We start from the raw sequence: 19,125 nt of genomic DNA, 5'->3' as shown, positions 1-19,125 counted from the left end.
TCCTTTCTTTTATTCCTTGAAAGGATCTTTAATGACAGCATTATTGTAAATAAAAGCCAAGGGTCCAGAACTCCTCCAGCTTTTCTCAGATTCCAGTATAAATACCCGGTGGCTTTTATTCCCCAGATTAATACTACCATATTCTATGGTGATATATGATTTACTATGTTCTCTAGGCCACACAAGAATTTAGCTACATCTTCGTCAAAATGGCAAATTTATACTTTGTCAGAGAAGCAGTTGGCATGGTGGTTAGATAACATATACCCCAAATCCCTGTGTTTTAAAATATTTTTATCTAAAGCAGTTCTGTAAAACTATTCAGCATGTTTTTGGAGGGATAGTATGTTAATACTTTTAGGTAAGAAAGTATCATAACAATAATGGGCACTGAAAGTGCTTCGGTTTAGTTGCCTATTTTTTCCACACTTAAAATGGGAGATAGAATTCATACTTCTAAGCAAGAAGCCCCTCTATTTCATGTTAAAGAGATTACATTAAATTAAAAAATTAAAATTTTAATTAAAAATTCCTTCCTCATATTTACCTTCCCAGTCTTTGCCAAAAATTCTCTATATAGAAATATATAAACTGAGGTGCACTTCACTGTTAAGGCTGATTGGACCTAATGCAATAAAGTGACTTCAAGAAGTGGCAATTCTAAACAGGATTAAGAAAAAGAAGGATAAAAAGAAGTGGCTGCAGTTCGCTATGTAATAACTTCATGGACTCAATGACCTGCAGTTCATGAGGATCGGCTATTGGCTACTGGCCCCTGGACACCTACCTGGGAGAGATGGTCGAGGAACTGGAGGGGAAACCCCATTCTTTTCAACACAGGCTGCAAACACCTGCTCTGAAGGCTTCTCTTTCCCATCAGCCCAGGCCTTTTCTTCCAGGGGAGCGCCATGAGCTCCCCAGTGCTTTCTGTGGCCGGGCTCCAGCTCTCCACAGGTGTTGGCAAGAGCTGTAGCTGGCTTTTCAACGGCTTCACCCAACTTCTGATTGCTGAGAGGGTCCGTTTCTGGGTCTTTTGCATAGTCGTCCTCTTCATAGGGAACTGTGTGAGTCTGGCCTACGGGTTTTTCTTCTACTTGACTTTTGGAATTCTCGGTATCACTGTCTAGAATCTTCTGGCTCCCTGTACCTCTCCTGAGACGACGACATTTCTGCCCCCAGTTCTCTAGAAAGCGTGGACTAGTTGCCACTACCATGGGGTTTCCCTGAAGGTTTCTCAGGGTGCTTCTGTGAAAATGCAGGTCCCCGGCAGGGAGCACGCCCCTGCCATGGTAGGTGGCTGGGCCAGCTGGGGTACTGGGGCCATAGAGGAATGGCATCCCTAGGCCTGCTAGTCTCTTGGAATTAACTTTCTCTATTCTCCTTTGCTGGTAAATGGCATGCATTTCCATTTCCATCCTAAAAACAAAACAGTATATTTTACAGAACTCAAGAAAACCATCAGAAATAGAATTTGAATGGCTCTCTGCCTTCCCTAAGGTAGCACCTCTGCTTTTCCTGGGACCTATCTGAAGTTCGTTAGGTGTGAGCACAAGTCCCCCACGAAGCTACTGGGCAGGAGAGTTTGGCTTAAGACCAGAGGGTGAAGGGTCTGGCTGGAACTCATGATGGAAGTCCAAGGCCAGTGTTTAGAGCATCATCTCTAATAGATTTGGCAAATCTAGCCGCGTTAGGGATAATGCAGCACAGTGTAGTTTCTTGCCAGAGACTAATCCTCAAAGAAACTAAAGTTCTGGGAAGAAGCTTTTAAACACTTCAGTACAATTTTAATGAGGCTCAAGAAACACAGTAAGTTTCAACTGTTACAAATTAATGCCAGTGGTAGGGGTCGGGGGAGGGAGGAGAGGGAGGACTTGGTGTCTTTGCTTATTGGTCATCATCACCTGGACCCCTTAGTGTTTGGTGATGAGAAGGTTGACTCTGATGCCTTCTCTCACCCACAGCCGTACCCCAGTCATTACTGCTGTGTGTTTCTTTCTCCTCGTTGCTCAAGGCCACTTTTGGGCTCTAATACTGTAGTGTAGTCTGAAGTGGGGTTGACAAGCTCAGCCCCTATCTTTGGGCAGAATTGAAGTCATTTAAGACAGAAATGCCGATATGAATTTCCAAGGAATCACAGCTAAGCATTTTAATTATGAGACACTGACGAACTATTACAATCTGTAGACTTAGCTTCACTGTGTTGTCATCTTGCTTTTTATCCTTAACCAACTCATGTAGATGTTTGTATATATTTCTTTTTGTAATATTTCTGAAATACTTTTTTGTAAGTAATCAGGGCATGTGTGCATGTGTCCGTGTGTGGGTATATACATACATATATATACACACATAATCAGTGACTATATATACACAACTATAACAATATATACAAATACAAATGAATGAATGAACATATTAAAGTATATATATAACAAATGAATAAACAAACAATTGAATGAATAGAAAATAATGAAAACAACATTGTTACGTTACCTGGCAGTATGCTGCCTTTGAATCATTTCATTCCTTCTAGCCATTGCCTTTATGGATTCTGGTGGCAAAATGCCCCAACCTTAAACAAGAAAATCACCATTTCACCCCATAAGCAAATTAACATCCATTTGAAAATAATAAAATAAAATACAATGATTTTAAACAGTATCTGCAAAAAACCACCAATTGAGCACAATGTTGGAAACAATATCAGTTCATGGCTGTTTGGCATCTTAGAGTCACTTTGGTTATGGCATGACAATGCTAGATTTTCTTTTCCTTCGGTATGGTCTCATGATCGGCAATGTTTCCCTGCCATACTTCAAAAGGAAAAAGATTAAATTAACTGTGGATCTCTTGCTTTCTTTTTTTTTTGGTACAGGAAGAATTAGTTGACCTTTAAAAAAAAAGTAACTAAGTTCTTCCTGATGCTCTGAAATCCCTGGAAATAAATGCAATGATTTAAGTGGATAAAGTATGAAGTACTCTATGTGGAATTTTTGGTGTAGCTGGGGTAAATACTTTTTTCAAAACAATTTCAATGGCATTGAACACCAACTACATTCTTTGTGTCAACCTTCCAAAATGTCTTGAATAATGACAGGATTCAAGGCTCTATTCTCGCCTGATAACTTCATGCTTATATTGATTTTTTTCTTTCTCTGGACTCCTAATGCACTTAGAATCTTAACTGGTGCTTCTCAAACTATCCATGGTGAAGGACTAATTTTTAAAAAAATTTTCTAAGCCATCATAGACCAATACTTTAAAAAAAATACAATAAAATAACATTTAGAAACTTGAAATAAAAACAACAAATAATACAAGAACGTTTTAAAATAATTAGACCAGTAGATGTAAAATTACCCTGTCAAACTGCTATAAAAGTTTCTAAGTCCTTACCCTCTATTTATGCCTTTATTTGTACAAACACTTCTCAGACCAGCCCAGGAGTACAGATCACCCTCTAGCAATAATAAACACACAAATTGTACTTATTATATATATAATTTTGTTCAGTGATAGTTTTACATGTCTAAATCTGTGCTGGCCAACAGGAGGGCAAGTATCATGAAGGCTAGAGTTGTTCTTTATACTTTCTTTGTACCGAGCCAGCAGAACTCACTAAACTCCTATTAATAATGACCCACCTAGTAAAAAATCATACTGTATCTTTTTTATGAGATTTTTTCTCATTTGTAAAACTCAGAGGTTAGATGAGGTGACCTCTAAAAATCCTTCTGACTCTAAAACCTATGTTTTTATATAGCTCAGTGGTTTCAATATACTCTCCTTGAGACAGCCTGCATGCATGAAACTGCCAGTCCATGGCATAATGCCCAAGGATGCAGAGCATGTCCATGTGAGACGACTAGTGTGGGGGGCACAATTCTAATTACCTGGATCTCAGGACATTCTGACGTCTGGACTTATCAAACCTATTACATGTTTCTTTCTCTTTCCCAAATAGATGACGTCAAACTTAGTGCTAGTCCAGTTCTAGTAATCCACTCCCTACCTAACACCCTAGTTGTTGAAATAGATCCCTGTTTTAATTCCTGTTTTGCTCACTTACTTAGTAGCTTAGTTTCTATAGGACTAAGGCCCTACCTTGCCCTTGCTTACTCTCTTACACATCAGCCTTGAGGTGGGAGACTGACCTATGTCTCTGGGACAGGTGGTCAGCCTGCCTGTTTGTGTTCAAATACTGGCAGTTTTTGGAGACAGCCTGGAGGTAGAATTTTGGGAGTCATCAGGATACATGAGACTATATGAGATGATCTCTAGAGTGTAGACAGAAGTTAAAAGGATGATCCCTCTGGCATACCAACAGGGTCCAGAAGACAAAGTGTGATCTCTGGACCTCCACACAGCTCAATCTACTCATATGTGCTTAGTCCTCATCTTACTTGACCTGAGAGCAGCTACTTGACACAGTTCCTCATTCTCTCCTTAAAACGCTGTCTTCGCTTGGCTGCCAGGCCTCTGTACTCTCCTGGGTTTCCCCCCACCTCACTGCTTGCTCCCTCTATTTCTCCCTTACTTGCTCCTCTTTATCTTCTCCCTCTCTCACATCTCATATCTAGTCTGTGAGAAAATCCTGTTGTTTCTACCTTCAAAAATAACTGCAGAATCCAACCACTTCTCACTATTCCTACTGTCACCACCCAGGGCAAATCCATCATAATCTTTTGACTATCCTAATAGCCCATTAATGACCATCAGTTTAACTCCAAAACTTTAATCCTATCAAGTATGTCCCCAACACAGCAGCCAGAGTGAACCTGGTAAAATGTAAGTCAGACCATGTCACTCCTTTGCTCAAATTCCTCTAAAGTCTTCCCTCTTACCCAGAATAAAAGGCAAGGCCTCACTATGATCTATCAGGCCACATACAAACTTCCCCAAGGCCTATAACTCAGAGCTCACCTCCTCATGACCTCATCAGTGTCTTGCATGTAAGCTAAAACAGATAGTAACTGCAGATTTTCATGTTTTTCATCAGTAAATTGATGATTAGAGGAATTAAGCAACTTACACTTGGTCACACAGTGGTAGAATCATGATTTAAACCTGGGTAGCAACTGTAGAAACTACAAGCCTAATCACCATACAGTTTTACCTCCAAAATTAACAGTGAATTAGGTGGCAAGCTTAATGCAGCAATCCAGTTCACAGTGGCTCCACAGACAGCCATCTATTGCTCATACCTGAGTAGACGTGACTGGACAGCATGTTCGGCACATTTGCATTTGGTAGAGCAGAGGATCCAAATTGGGAAGGAATACAAAACTGCCTTGGGTCAGTTGGAGCTACAGTGGGAGGCAATAAATCTCTAGGGAAAAGAGATATAAAATAAATAAAATGAAAGTGGAATTGTACTAAATTTCCATAGCATAGGCAGATTTTTTATTGCCATATGGGATTCCATCATCTCTTCTCAAAATGAGTACAAAAGTCCTGTAGTTGCTCTTAGTTTGAGCAGAAATATGATGAGAAAGATTAGAAGGAAGGGTTCTATAAGGAAGGAGGGAACCAGAAGACAACAGAACAGAGAAAGCAGGAGAAGAAAGTTTTAGGGATGTCAGGGAGAAAAGATCTAATCAAATCAACACTAATCTCTGATTTTCCATGACCAATATACTGTTCTTGACCACAATATTCTTTTCTCATTTCATGAACATACTCTGGCTTGAGTTTTGCCCTCTGTGATCACTTTTTGACTACCTGGGTAGACAATTTATTTCTCTGAACTTCAGTGGTCTCTAGAAGTTCACCTCTATTGTTCATACTCCATGAACAAAGATAAATAATGAATTTTACTTTCTTCTCAGAATGTCAGAATATTTTAAAGAGAAGATAGAAAACTGCCAGGGTTTGCAACCAAAATACTGATAGTTTTACTTTTATTGCAAAAAAAGAATTGTTTTATCACAAGAAATCCAGGATACTCAACTGTTATGGACTTTATTGTGTCCCTTTCTAAAATCTGTTGTTAGAAGTCCTAACCCACCATGTGACTATATTTGGAGGTAGGGCCTTTAAGGGGGTGATTATAGTTAAATAAAGTCATAAGGGTGGGGCCCTAACCCAACAGGACTGGTGTCCTTATAAGAAGAGGAAGAGACACCATAAGTGTATGCACACAGAGAAAAAGGCCAAGAGAAGACACAGCAAGAAGGTGGCTGTCTGCAAGCCAAGAAGACAAGCCTCAGGAGAAACCAAACCTGTCAGCACCTTGATCTAGGACTTTTTGCCTCCAGAACTGTGAGAAATAAAATTAAGCCACCTGGTCTGTGATACTTTGTTATGGCAGCCTGAGCAGGCCATATCAATGTTTGCACTTATACAATGCCTGTCGCATAGTGCTCATTAGCTATTTGCTGAGTGAGGATGTCAAGCAGGCCTCAAAGGGGAAGTGATGGGAAGTTTGTTGAAGATGTGGCCAGCAGATATCCTGTGCCATGGTTCCCTGAAGTAATGTTAGACAATAAAACAGCACTGGGGTTAATAGCCTTCAAAAATGTAATGATATCCATCTTCTCCTATGACTGGAATTTCATACTGGAGAGAAATACCTATCCACACTTGGAGGTTCAAATGGTGAAGGAACCAGTGGGATCCTCTGCTGCCCTGATGCTGTCAATAAAGGGTTCACAGCCATCATTGGATTTATCATCAGTATCTCTCGCCACTGATGAAGTTCTAAAAAAAAAATCAGATAGATGTGTCAGCAGATAACTTTACTTTTTGTAAACTGTTTGAATTCTTCTTGAACATAATGAACATGTTTTGCATTTTCCCAACACTTGGGAGGACTTGCTACACCAGGCTTTTAGTTACACAAAAATCCCTCCACTGCAGGTACCCAGATACAACTGGAGAACTCAGTGTACCTTTGGAATTTGTCGGAGAGTCCACAGGTAATTCCACATCACACTACAAGCAATGATAAAATTAAACCAACTTTACAAGATTATAGAAATACCATCCTTCTTTCTTACAACTTACTTTGATTTTTATATTTCCAGAGGTACAAATGAATGTATGCCCTCATATGTTCAATCTTTGGAGAAAATATTCCTATTTAGTTGATAGGATTAAAACATAAAAGAGGGGGGAAATCTTCTTAATGCTAAAAATATATCTCACTAAAGTGCATACAGGCTGACTGCATGGGACTATCTAGATGTAAGCAACCAAGTTCTATCCAAACATACAGGAACACAAGCATTCATAATTTTATCTAAAACCTAGAGATCAGAAAAAGGGACCATTGTAAAAGGGACAAAATTTTGACTTATGTTTTCTTGTTAATTATTAATGTCCTTTGAATAATTTTATATATTAAGTGAGAGCTAGTCAAACAGGTCAGTTTAACTTCTTTATTCTCAATTATTACTTAAAAAAATTAAGATACCTACAACTGGGGAAAAAAAGGAAATTAGGAAGAAAATGTTCTGCTTTTCAAAATAGTAGTCTTTCTTTCTCTTTCCTTTCTTGTGTGTATATTTGATTTAAAATTTAAAATAGTTAATACATTCATATGGTTCAAAAACTAAAAATATAATATTTCAATAAGCAATCACTTCTTTAGCTTCTTTTTCAGACCTCAACTTGAGATCAAATTGGAAATTCAAGCCCATGGGACACCTAACACTAGCTTTCACCATTCATAAGTGTATTTTAAAAGTTCTTTATGTGGATTTATTTTCACTGTATTTCTGTGAGGTCAATATAATTTCCTCTTTGATAGTGGCCTCAGAGTAGGACAAATCAGGATAAGGATGAAAATATCTGCCTGTTGCCTACCAACCATGGTGAGAATGCCAACGAAGAACTCAGGCCAGGGGTATGTCAGCCGTGGGCTTGCAACTCTGGAGAGAACACTGCTCCACAGCTTGAAATCTCAGGTCCTGCACATCTGAGACTTGGTGACAGCCACCTCCTTTCTCCTGGTCCATTACGCAACAGAATAATGTGGAACACAGCTTGGTGTTTCCTTTTGAAACATGACTGAACTTTGATTTGCGTCATGAATTGAAAGTCTCTGGTAGGAGTTTGAACTTACCTATGAATGGGAGAGAATCTCTGAAGCTATAACATATAGTGCTCATCTTGCATTTAATGTGATGCCTGAGACAAATCTGGAGGAAGGAGAGGGAAGAAAGCGGGCAGTGCAGAATCCCTCTGGGGCAGACAGCGTTAGAGGCTGACCACCCCCCATGCCACACACGTCATCACAGAGAAATGTCATGGATGTTAGTCACCAAAAGTTGATGGGATTCCCCCAAAGCAGGCCTGGACAAGGACATGAATGCATCTGGGAGCTGATCCCCAGAAGCCTACATGAAGGAGTGGGCAAATGAGACCAGGAAGGGAAGTCAATAAGGAGTGAGTTAACGTGTGAGTTACCACTGCCGGCGACCCTGCTGGGGACCCGCTAAGAAACCCCGTAGTACCTTATAATTGTCCCAGTGAAAGACAAGGAGTTGGCCATTTGCCTATTGGTTTCTGTCAGCCATTGGTGAAGGGCACAGTTATCCCTTGCATCTGGGTTATGCCTGAACTAGATCCAACAAGCGCCTATGGTGTGAGAGAAAGTCTTCAGACTGAGAAGCAGAGAGATGCAGGTGCTTGAGATGGGAAATGACCTCTGAGGTTGTAGGTGAATTTAGGAAGGGAATATAGGATAAGGCAGCAACAGCGTTTGGTGCTGTTGCGGCCATGTGGTTACCTTCTAATGTCATTCCACTAGATAATCGACACACATGCCTTTCTTCTGGACTACCAGGTTCACCAGGTATAGGCATAGTTCTGCGAGGCTCTGTAGGATCCATTGTCTGCAACGACACAGCAGGATTTTTTTTTTTACTGTTAGTCATGCATTCTGTGAAATGAGTGGGGGACTCAAGGCTAATGGAGTTGAAGAAATGAGGCATCAGAGAGAAGTCTCATCTAATTTACCCTCCTTGGTACCATACCTGTTGTGGATTCTGCGGTGCTTGGATCCGGTGTTCTTTCTTTTTGCTATGCCAGTGGAATTTAATATAATCTATAAATTTTTGTTATACTTCCAATATGGCAGTTTATTATCTTGAATCAATGTACCAAATTTTTACCTAAATTGTAAACTATTCCCAAATCGAGGGAAATGTTCCTATGTCATGAAGGTCCCTAGGAAGGACGACGAGTCTCTGGCATCTACCACACCTGACTGTTATGGTTCTTGCCTCCATTTGGCTTCCTTAGTTTCTTTTCATCTTTACACTTGTGAGCAAGTGTTTATTTATTTATCACTCTCATAACTATTGAGGCCCCAATTTTCCTTTAAAAAATCATTTCTGGTGCTGTAGACTGAATGTATCCCCCCAAAATTCATATGTTGAAACCTAATCCCCAATGTGACGATATCTGGAGACGGGGCCTTTGGGAAGTGATTTAGGTCATGAGGATGGATCCCCCATGAATGGGGTTAGTACCCTTAAAAAAGAGACCCTAGAGAGCTCTGTCATCTCTTCTGCCACGTTAAGACACAGAGAGAAGGCCGTCTATGAATCAGGAAGCAGGTCCTCACCAGACACCAAATCTGCCAGGGCCTTTATCTTGGATTTCCCTGCCTGCAGAATTGTGAGAAACAAATGCCTTTGTTTATAAGCCACCCAGACTACGTATTCTGTTACAGCAGCCTGAATGGACTAAGACACTTTTTAATGATATGCTTGTTATCTTTTGTATGTCCCAAATTTTATAGATATATTTTATAGTTTTATATATATATATACATATGTGTGTGTGTGTATGTGTGTGTATATATATATATTTAGCAAACTTTATTATTAGAGCAGTTTTAGGTTCACAGAAAAATTGAGTAGACAGTTCAGAGAACTCACGTATACCTCTCCCAGACACATGCACAGCTCCTCCACTATCAAAATCCTGCACCGGATTTGTTACATTTGTACATTTGTTACAATGATGAACCTACATGGACACATCACTATTACCTCAAGTCCAGGTTTTCCTTAGGATTGGTTCACTTAAATGTTCTACATTCTTTGGGTTTTGACAAATGTATAATGACTTGTACCCACTGTTATAATCTAATACAGAACAGTTTTACTGCCCTAAACCAAATTATATTTTAAAGCAAATATAATAAGACACTTCCAGGAAAACATTCTGGGTTGACTAGATCTTTCACTTCTTTATCAGTCAGTTAGATAAATACTTGAAGCTCCAAATCTATGTTTCTACAAACTCACCATTTTGGAGTTCCTGAGTCATAGTATCAACCCATGAGGTTTAAACATTTACTTTCACATTTTCTGGGTATCTTCTTCTATTTTAGAAACATGCAGACAATTTATGAACCAATGTGATTTTGCTGTAGCAGATGAAATGCTCTTGAATCAAAGTATAGACTGGGATATCCATCCTAAATGCAGAACGTGTCTGGTAGGTAATCCCAAACGTGGGAATGCACTGGTGCTTAGGTTTGCATTCGGGCTGGATTTCTCTGACCTAGAGCTTTAATCCTGGATGCCCAGCACTTTAGGAGGATGAAGGTTCCTTAATCTCTGTCTTCAGACTCTTACCCTCAACAAACCCCTCCAGCCAGCACACAGACGATTTAGCTAGTGCTAATTCTGTCTCAACTGATTAGGGCCATAGTAGTAAGACATGAACTTCGTGAACTAAAGCCCTTGCCAAATCAGCAGATATTTGCTGAGTACTGCTGCTACTGAGAATGCTTGCCTGCCTTGTGCACAGCAGCCGGGTGCCAATTCCATTATACTTCTTTCATGGCTTTACTGTGACCATTCATTAAAGTCATACAATTTAACTTTGGCCAGCGATGAACTTTAGCAATTATATACAGAATACTTGCTGTATGTATGATGCATGAATTCTCAGATTATATTCATTAAGATAAATTAAAATTTTAAAATAGCTGCTGTATTTGGTATGGTTTTTACGTTTGAAAGGTAGATCATTAGAATTAAATGTTTCTATAATTCTGAGAAAAATATATATTCTTAAAACTAGAGGGAGATAGTCTTAGAAGTCTTTTGTTTAAGGTATAAATCAATTCTTATTAGCTTCACATTTTTACTATTCTAGGTGTCTTATATTAATGAGACTTCTGAAGAGCATATTAATGCTAAAATGTAATTCACATTTTTTTGAGTATATTTTCAGCCTTAGAATAATAAACAGGAAATTTTTTCTTAATTAGGAAGGCTGAGAGAGCTGTCCCAAAGTATTTCATTATCAAATACTTTCAGCGGAAAAATTAGCTGAGAAAAGAGAGTTAAAAAAATTATATAAAATGTTGTTTAATTGTATAAAATAAAAATAATTGTATTGATATTTAAAATACACTTGTTAACTGAAATAAATTTAAATTTTTTTTTTAATTTTTAGGGGGCAGAGGAGGTAATTAGGTTTATTTATTTATTTTTAATGGAGGGACTGGGGATTGAACCCAGGACCTCAAGCATACTAAGCACACACTTTACCACTGAGCTATACCCTCCCCCTACAATTGAAATGAAATTTAAAGTAAGATAGATGAATAAATTGGCATAAAATATTTGATTGTTTCTAATTGTAGACACACACATTTTCAGAGATGATCACACAGGAATTCTAAAATTATCCAAGCACTTATCTCAAGTGGAAGAAATAGTCACATTTAAAATATCTTCAACCCAAATGTGCATCATGGTCATTTATAACAGGACAAATGACATTGCTCCTTAAAATCTGAACAGCTAATGTCACCTTCGGCCCCCATCCCACATGTTCTGCACGGCCCTGCTCAATCCTGGGGATTTCATCTTCGTGGCCGTTTGGGCTCTGAGTTTATGCTCCTGTAAGGCTCCCAGTCTACCTCATAGCTCACCTCCCTGAGCTGTTTCCCCCTTCTGCTCTATGCTGACTCAGAATGCAGTCCCCTGCTCTCAACAGCCACATAAAATCACTCACACAAGGTAACACATCTGACTTGGCCAATTGGAGGGGGCGTGTCAAAAATAACTTAAAATTGAACATTAGACTTTTCCATTGTAAAACATTCCTTTGGGTAATTTTGACAATGCAAGCGCTGGCTTCTTGTTTTGTTTTGTTTTGTTTTTAACCTTCTCTCAGCTGCTACCCCAATTACTCCAAAGCAATTCCTCTCACTTTATTTTGCAGAGGCCTCTCTAGCCCCTCTCCCTGACTCTGCTCTGAGCTTTTCCTCAATGGGCCTTTGACTCTGGGTCTCTTTGTCTCTTCCTTCCCTACTCACCTTTGCCAAGGGTGGGGAGAATTTGAGAGATTTCTTTTCTACTGGTTTGAACTACGCCACCAACATCTCACTTTAGGAGGCAGCTAGACTTAGTTTTGGGTTTAAATAACAATAAGCACTTTCTCTGCTACACCAGCACAGTATAAATGAAAATGAGTTATCACTGTAGTAGTAAGCAGTACTGACAACAAAGACAGTTAATACCGGAGCGCTTGGCAGCAGCCCCAACACATATTTCACTTTCACTGAAGGCATATATACTTCAGCACTTTTCTCAATGCATCATATCACAGCACGTACCCTGGAAAGCATTGTTGAAGACAGATGGAATATGCATGCTTCCCTCACCTCCTATTTCTTTTCCCTCTGGAAGCTCAATGTCATCAGTTCATCATTTTCATTTTCTTGATATGTAAAGTTCTAGGTCTATTGCAAATATAATAAAAAGGGATAAAACTTTGTCATCATTAAGCAAGTAGAAATTACATAATTTCCTTTCTTCTTGAAATCAACATAATTTAAGTGTTATGACAGTTTGTATACTTCATTTTCTTCGAAAGATTGTGAAGCAAAATCATTTATATATAAATTTGTACACAGACTAAAGTGAAATTCTAGCAGTAACTCATCTAATTCAACTGAATTTTAGAATATTTTAGAGAGTTAAGAAATATTAACATAAGATATTCTTTTATGATTATCATTGATTGTTCCTCAATGTTTTTTTCCAAAACGTTGTACTCTTGACATTTGATGGTTCATACGTGATGACAGTTTTTTTGCATATAGTTATCTGCAGTAATGGGAGGCCATTAAAATGAGAATGGAGAGTAAACTATAGCAGTAACACACAGAGGCAGGTACTTCTGAAGATGATAAACACTTAAAAATTTATATACAACTTTCAGATGACTTTATCTTAAATAAACTTCCTTTTACTTTTACTTAAAAACAAAAAAACTAAAGCAAGGCAGTATTTATTTATTTATTTGGCAGGAGCAGTATGGCATCTTTACTCTTCAGTAACTTTAGCCAAATAAGAATTTATTAGCTAACATTCTGTTAGTAATGAAACTAGTAACATTTATAGATAACTCTAAGTATTTCTTTATACAATTTAGTTTTTCCCAAGCATCCTGTGTCTTATTGTTATAGTGTGCCCAATGGTCTTGGGAGGGCTGCTGTTGAGGGTACTCATGAAAGAACATTTCCTTACGTCTCCCTTGGTCATTAGGCCCATATAGAACCATATTCCTTTTGAGACAAAACTGTCCCTCAGTTTTTATGTGCAAATATTTTTATGAAAGAAACTAGTCTCGATTCGGAGACTAGTGTAGATTTGTGTACTTACATCCACTGTGAAGACTTTGTGGTTTTTGACATTGCTCGTGGAAGAAACATCCGAAGACTTTCTGTCTTCCAGTTGCTGAAGCTTCTCTAACTGCAGGCTGAAAAGCACATCTGGCACCTGTTTCAGACTGCCTTAATGAATTCACCTTGCCTTAAATACGAACTCAGCTAAGTTGATTAGTCCTATTTCATGACAGAAACGCTGCCCTCTATATCCTCTACAGATAGGCGGAAAGACGTTAAGCCCCAGGAAAGTGCATGGCAGTGTACATAAACCTGTCTCAGCGTTTAGCCTTTACTTTAATCCTTCCTTAGCCTTTAAGATGCTTTGTGGGCATTCAGTTAATGCCACTCTTCAATGTGACACAAAAGTAAAATACTATGAGAATAAATAATAAGCTTTTCTTTGATGGAAATAGAATGATTTCATATTTTTCAATAGGTTTTAAGTGCAAAAGTTCCTTTTGCAAGTAGGGGGAAAAAGTTTATTTTCCATTGAGCTACAAACTTAAACAAAAGACGGTAGTCTATTTAAGGAGGGAGCTTCTAGAGTTGACAACTGCACTTTAATTCCTATAGACAGTGAAAAAACCTGTCATTCACTGCGAGAGCTGTGTATATAAAAGAGAAATCAGGGAATTTTGAAAATGTGACGTGTTCTATTTACTACAGAAACATTTGTGGATGAAAAAGAACATCCCTGTTTTTCTATTCCTAATAATTTTACTAGTGGAAAGTACAAAATGATAATTCAGTATGAAAAAATTAAAGTTGTGATACAAGTAATGCTTTAGGCTTCTAGTGTGAAGATAACTTACTGCTTTGTTGACACATTTTTATCATTGGCTTTTGAGGTTATTATGAAAAAACACCATATGGGACGTATTGATTTCACTCTAGGATGACTGTTCATAAAGCAGTGATCAACAGCAGGGACTTAAAATGACTGACCCCCATGTATAAACTATATAACCTGGCCAAGCTATTCAGCATCTCTGAGCTTCAGTTTCCTTATCTCAGAAAAGCCTCGTAGAGTTTTTCTGAGATGTGACGGTAACAAAATACACAAAGTACCTGGATGGTTCCCACTAAGTGTTAGCCATTGTGTTAGGTAACTACATTACATGGAGTCCTCTGTTGAGGATTCATGGAAGAAATTTTTCTCAGCCCACAGTACTCGGAATAATTAGGCCTTTCCCTGAGAAATCAGGCCAAAACAAAATCTCAGGAATCATGTAATAATGACTCTTTATTTTGGATTGGCTGCTAGGAAGCTCAGGGCCAAATTTATGGCCTGCTTTTAAGCACACATTTTAAAACTAGAAATTATCTATGGCTTCATCTTGTTTTTCCCATTATTTTCCTTTTGACTTGATTTCTTTACTAAACTATCTTATTGTATTATATGTATATTGAAGTTTCTGCTAACAAATAATATATGTATATTTTCTTCACTCTGGTAGTCTTCAAATTAGAAGAGCTTGTGTCTGAAAGGCTTGTCCATAACATTGCTCAACAGGAACATTGGTTCCATCCCTGAAACATCCTAAAGGGATATTAGGCTCCCAGCCAAGGCATAAGCACTCAGCCAACAGTGCAACAGTGGTGCTCATCTCAACGTGGAGATGTCATTTACAATTCTTTTTTCTGGGAAATGTGATCACAGTACCAACGGGGTTCACGAATGACACAATTTCTCCTGACCCAGCCCTGCATAAATTCCCCAGATCCCCACTTGCAATTGTATTCCTCTTACTCGTCTGTACTGGCTCCTGCTATGAGGGGTGCTGAGGCTATGTTAAGGAAGGCAGGCAGGCCTGGACCCCTGACAGGTGGAATGGGGGAAGTGGGAGAAACAGTAGCTTCCAAGAGTCTGGGGCTCTGAGTGGAAGTGGGAGAGAAGAGGTAGATGCTTCTGGTATCCAGTCAGTACGCACCAGTCCGACTGTGCTGATTGTTAAAATAGTGAAATTCTCCTATTCTGGTTGGAAAATAGCTACTGCCCTGAGCCCCCATGCGCTCCGCTGATCCAGTTGCTCTAGAATCTCCTCTGAGACACCCCTGCCCCACAGTACAGCATCTGAAGACATAGCTCCTAATAAAGCAAGGGGTCTGAGGGTCCCTGCTGCAGCCCCTCAGCTGGCGCCCATCTGGACTGGTCAGGGGATGCCAGCGAGTGAGAGATGAAGATGACAGTGCTGGGGGCGATGACTGCCAAAGGAGAGGGGACTGGAGGGCTAGCCCTGGATATGTGGGAAGCTCCACAGGAAGAGAGGAACAAGTGAGGATAAGAGGCCACCATGGCCCCAGGGATTATCTGTTACTCACTAGGAATATTGTAAATTTGCCCCCTGCACTCAGGACACAGAAAAGCCTCTTTATTTTCCTGCAGCTGATCTGGTCTCCTTCAAAAGTACAACTTCAAAAGATAAAAGGAGAGAAAACTACATTTAATCCAATCTGGTAAATTCAAACCTTTCCAATAATGTAGAAACAGTCTTTCTCAGGTGGCTTAGTCTCTTCCAAGTTCAAACGGACTCCTTTTGATTTTTTATTCTTTTCTTCTCTGAGATGGCATGGGAGTTGGGGGATGGACAGCTTGCAGTGTCCTTGTGGTGAAGGAGGTGGGGAAGGGATCTTGGAGAGTGCTGAGGGACCACATACTGCCCTTCCGGTCCCCTGGTGCCACCTCAGGCTGGAGGCTCTGCTGGCTTCCCACATGAACACCGTCGTATGGTCTGTTCACCCAGAGCCCTGACTGCTGACTCAGCAAATGACCCAGCAGAGCCTCTGAGATTTGGCTGTTCACCCCCTGGTTTAAGTGGTCTTCCCTAAAGCCCTTGACCACAGACTTATTTTTGCCCTGGTATTGGTGACCCACCCTAGCAAGCTTCCTAGACAGAGTCCCTGCTACTTTTATGTTGCCCAAGGGGATGCAGGCACCTCCTTCCAGCCCACTCTGGGTTACTCAGGAAAGCTAACTTGGCTCTCTCTCCACCTGGCCTCTTGGCAGTCCTAGGTTGTTCCAGGGCACCTTACTGGGAAGTCTTCCAGGAAACCACACGAGATGTGCAGCAAGAGTGCTTCTGCGCTTAGTTTCCCCTCTACTCGTCTAAGACAGTTCTCCTCTCCTGGACTCTAGAATACTCTGCATGCTCCTGGAATCAAAGCATAGGCCGCCTTCTTCCTGACTTGCTGGGACTTTCCTGTTGTACAACTGGGAGCAGGTCCTCCAGGCCTGGCTTTTAAGATGCTAACCAAAGGGGATGATCTGGAATTAAGTTTTCCATTCTTTTCCCACAAAGTCCAGTTTCAGGGACAAATGTCTCAACTAAGTAGCTGAAAAAAGGAAATGTGGGATGAAAGCCAGACCCCCCAGCCTTTTCCATGATTGGAGTTCTCACCCGCTCCGTTCCTATGGTAATGAACCTCATGACTCTTCCTCTGAGGCTTCTTAAGTGGCTGCTGGTTTTATATCTTCACATCTTTGTATCCTCTTCATCTATTTAAAAAATATAAAGTCAGCTTTCAAGTTTTGTTTATTACTAAAGTTCTTACTGACTTACTATTAGTGACCTCTCTTGAGTATGAAGATGATATACCGAAAATAAAGATTGCTTTAGAACTATTTTTACCCTCATTTATTTTGATACTGACACACTTCTGATCCACCATGCACTTGAAATTTATTTTTCCTATAGTGTTGAGAGCTCTTTTTCTGTAAGATAAGCATGTAAGAATAGAAATGGAATATAATAGGATTTATTCCAAGGACACTTTTCCCATGTAAACAACAGATTTCCAAAGAAAACAATAGGAAATATTCCTTCCTCATCGGTATCTTCTCCTTTTTTTGCCCAGAACATCACTGATCTAAAGAAATTGTGAAAAATTCAAATCTACTGGATTTGTAAAAAATTAGAATCTCTAGCTTAATGAAGTGGTGATTCATTTGTTAAAAATATGATAGCATTAAATACATTCTTCTGAAATTGTTATATGCTATCTTATAACAATTAACAGAAGACTGTATTTGGTATAAATCTTGAACAAATGAAAATATTTGCTTCTAGAAATAACAAATATACTTTCCATCAATTTGCATATATTCACATCTACAAAGTATATTATTTTTATAATGTCAATTCCATTTAATCAATGGACTTTGGTTCATCTCTTGCTTATATATATTGTACAAGTGGACAATAATTTGGAAATGGTAAGATAAGAATCAACAGAAGTTTTCATTTCTTTAGATATTAATTTTAATTATCTTCCTTAATTTCCTTAATTTTAAAAAGCCTCAGTTTCCTTAATATTCCCATTCAAAAATAAGACTATTTATTATTTTATTACATAAATCTTACTAAGATTTAGAAAGCCATGAATGCTGAAAATAAAAAAATACTAAAGAATTATTTCCTGCTCTGCAAAGTACTTTTTAAAAAATATGACTTGATCTTAAATAGTGATTTTTTAATGGCCATAAAATGCTAAGCACCATGAGAATCATATGCTAAAAACGTGGTTCTTGCCTCTAGTTTATAATCTATTAATTTTTTTGCAAAAGATCTTATTTCTGCTATATGAGTACTGATACAGCATAAGAACAAGCATGAAAAATAATTGACAAGGTATGGAAAAGAAAGTAGACTAAGAAACAGAAAGGAATGACAGTATATCTTCAAACAGGAAAATTAATTTAAAAGGATCATTAAAACAATTACACTTGTTTGTTGATGGTGATATTTTCTTTGGTACCAAGATCACAGGATAAACACCCCTCCAGGGAATTTGAATCTAGACTACTTGGCCATACCACAAACACTTCTGGAATTGAACACATTTTTGTTATGTGGGTATTAATTGTAATGGAATTTGATCCCCCCAAATTATTTGCATTTCTCTAAATAATAAAAGCATTCCCAACAGAAAATGACCATGGAAAACGAGAACTACAGTTACCATGCTCTTATGCTCTATAAAATATTGAGCTCTTTTGCTGAGTGTCGCGGATTCATGGGTAATGTATTTTTACTGCCATTAGAACACTTGCAAAATTAAGCTAGAATTACCTCAGTTGGCTGCAATTAGCCAAAGCTCCAGGATCCAGTGCCAAAAATAAATCCCCATAATGACAGACTTCAACAGTTGTACAAAGCAGGCTTTTAAAGATTGGTTTCTGGAAATTAAATATTACTTGCTGTGACAAAGAACCTATCCAGCACAGACCAGTTAAATGGACAGATTCCTTTTAACAATGTAACAATTCTTACAGAATTAGCATAACACTAATGATACTTTTTTTCCTTAAAGTCTTATTTTTGGTAAAGAGCCTCTGTAGTTTTATAAACATTACCCCATTCATACCTAAAACATCTACCTTTTTTTTTTTAGAAGGCAGTGATAGCATTTGATCAAATCCTCAAAAGGTGCAATAACTGCATTTGGCACATGGTGGATCATTGATGAAACTAGAAGTGGCC

General features: G+C 38.8%; 1 protein-coding gene across 7 annotated transcripts in view; it reads right to left on the bottom strand.

Annotated features, from left to right (window-relative positions):
• Positions 1-19,125, bottom strand: part of SAMD7 (sterile alpha motif domain containing 7) — a 54,731-nt gene that overhangs the window by 18,438 nt on the left and 17,168 nt on the right. For 2 of the 7 annotated variants that reach the window (XM_072960690.1, XM_072960695.1), the window contains 8 exons: positions 17,044-17,141; positions 13,641-13,737; positions 12,590-12,715; positions 8,732-8,837; positions 6,573-6,699; positions 5,205-5,329; positions 2,494-2,572; positions 788-1,416 (listed from right to left, as the gene is read on the bottom strand). In XM_072960690.1, the coding sequence (XP_072816791.1) occupies positions 788-1,416; positions 2,494-2,572; positions 5,205-5,329; positions 6,573-6,699; positions 8,732-8,837; positions 12,590-12,601 (1,078 nt within the window). In that variant the 5' untranslated portion in view covers positions 12,602-12,715; positions 13,641-13,737; positions 17,044-17,141. The other 5 variants (XR_012072437.1, XM_006200824.3, XM_072960692.1 and 2 more) reach the window with 4 other exon arrangements.

Source organism: Vicugna pacos, chromosome 1 (assembly GCF_048564905.1).
Source record: "Vicugna pacos chromosome 1, VicPac4, whole genome shotgun sequence".
In the NCBI taxonomy this organism is placed as follows: Eukaryota; Metazoa; Chordata; class Mammalia; order Artiodactyla; family Camelidae; genus Vicugna; species Vicugna pacos.
The sequence above is the reverse complement of the archived record's forward strand: the minus strand, read 5'-3'. Positions and strand labels throughout refer to the sequence as shown.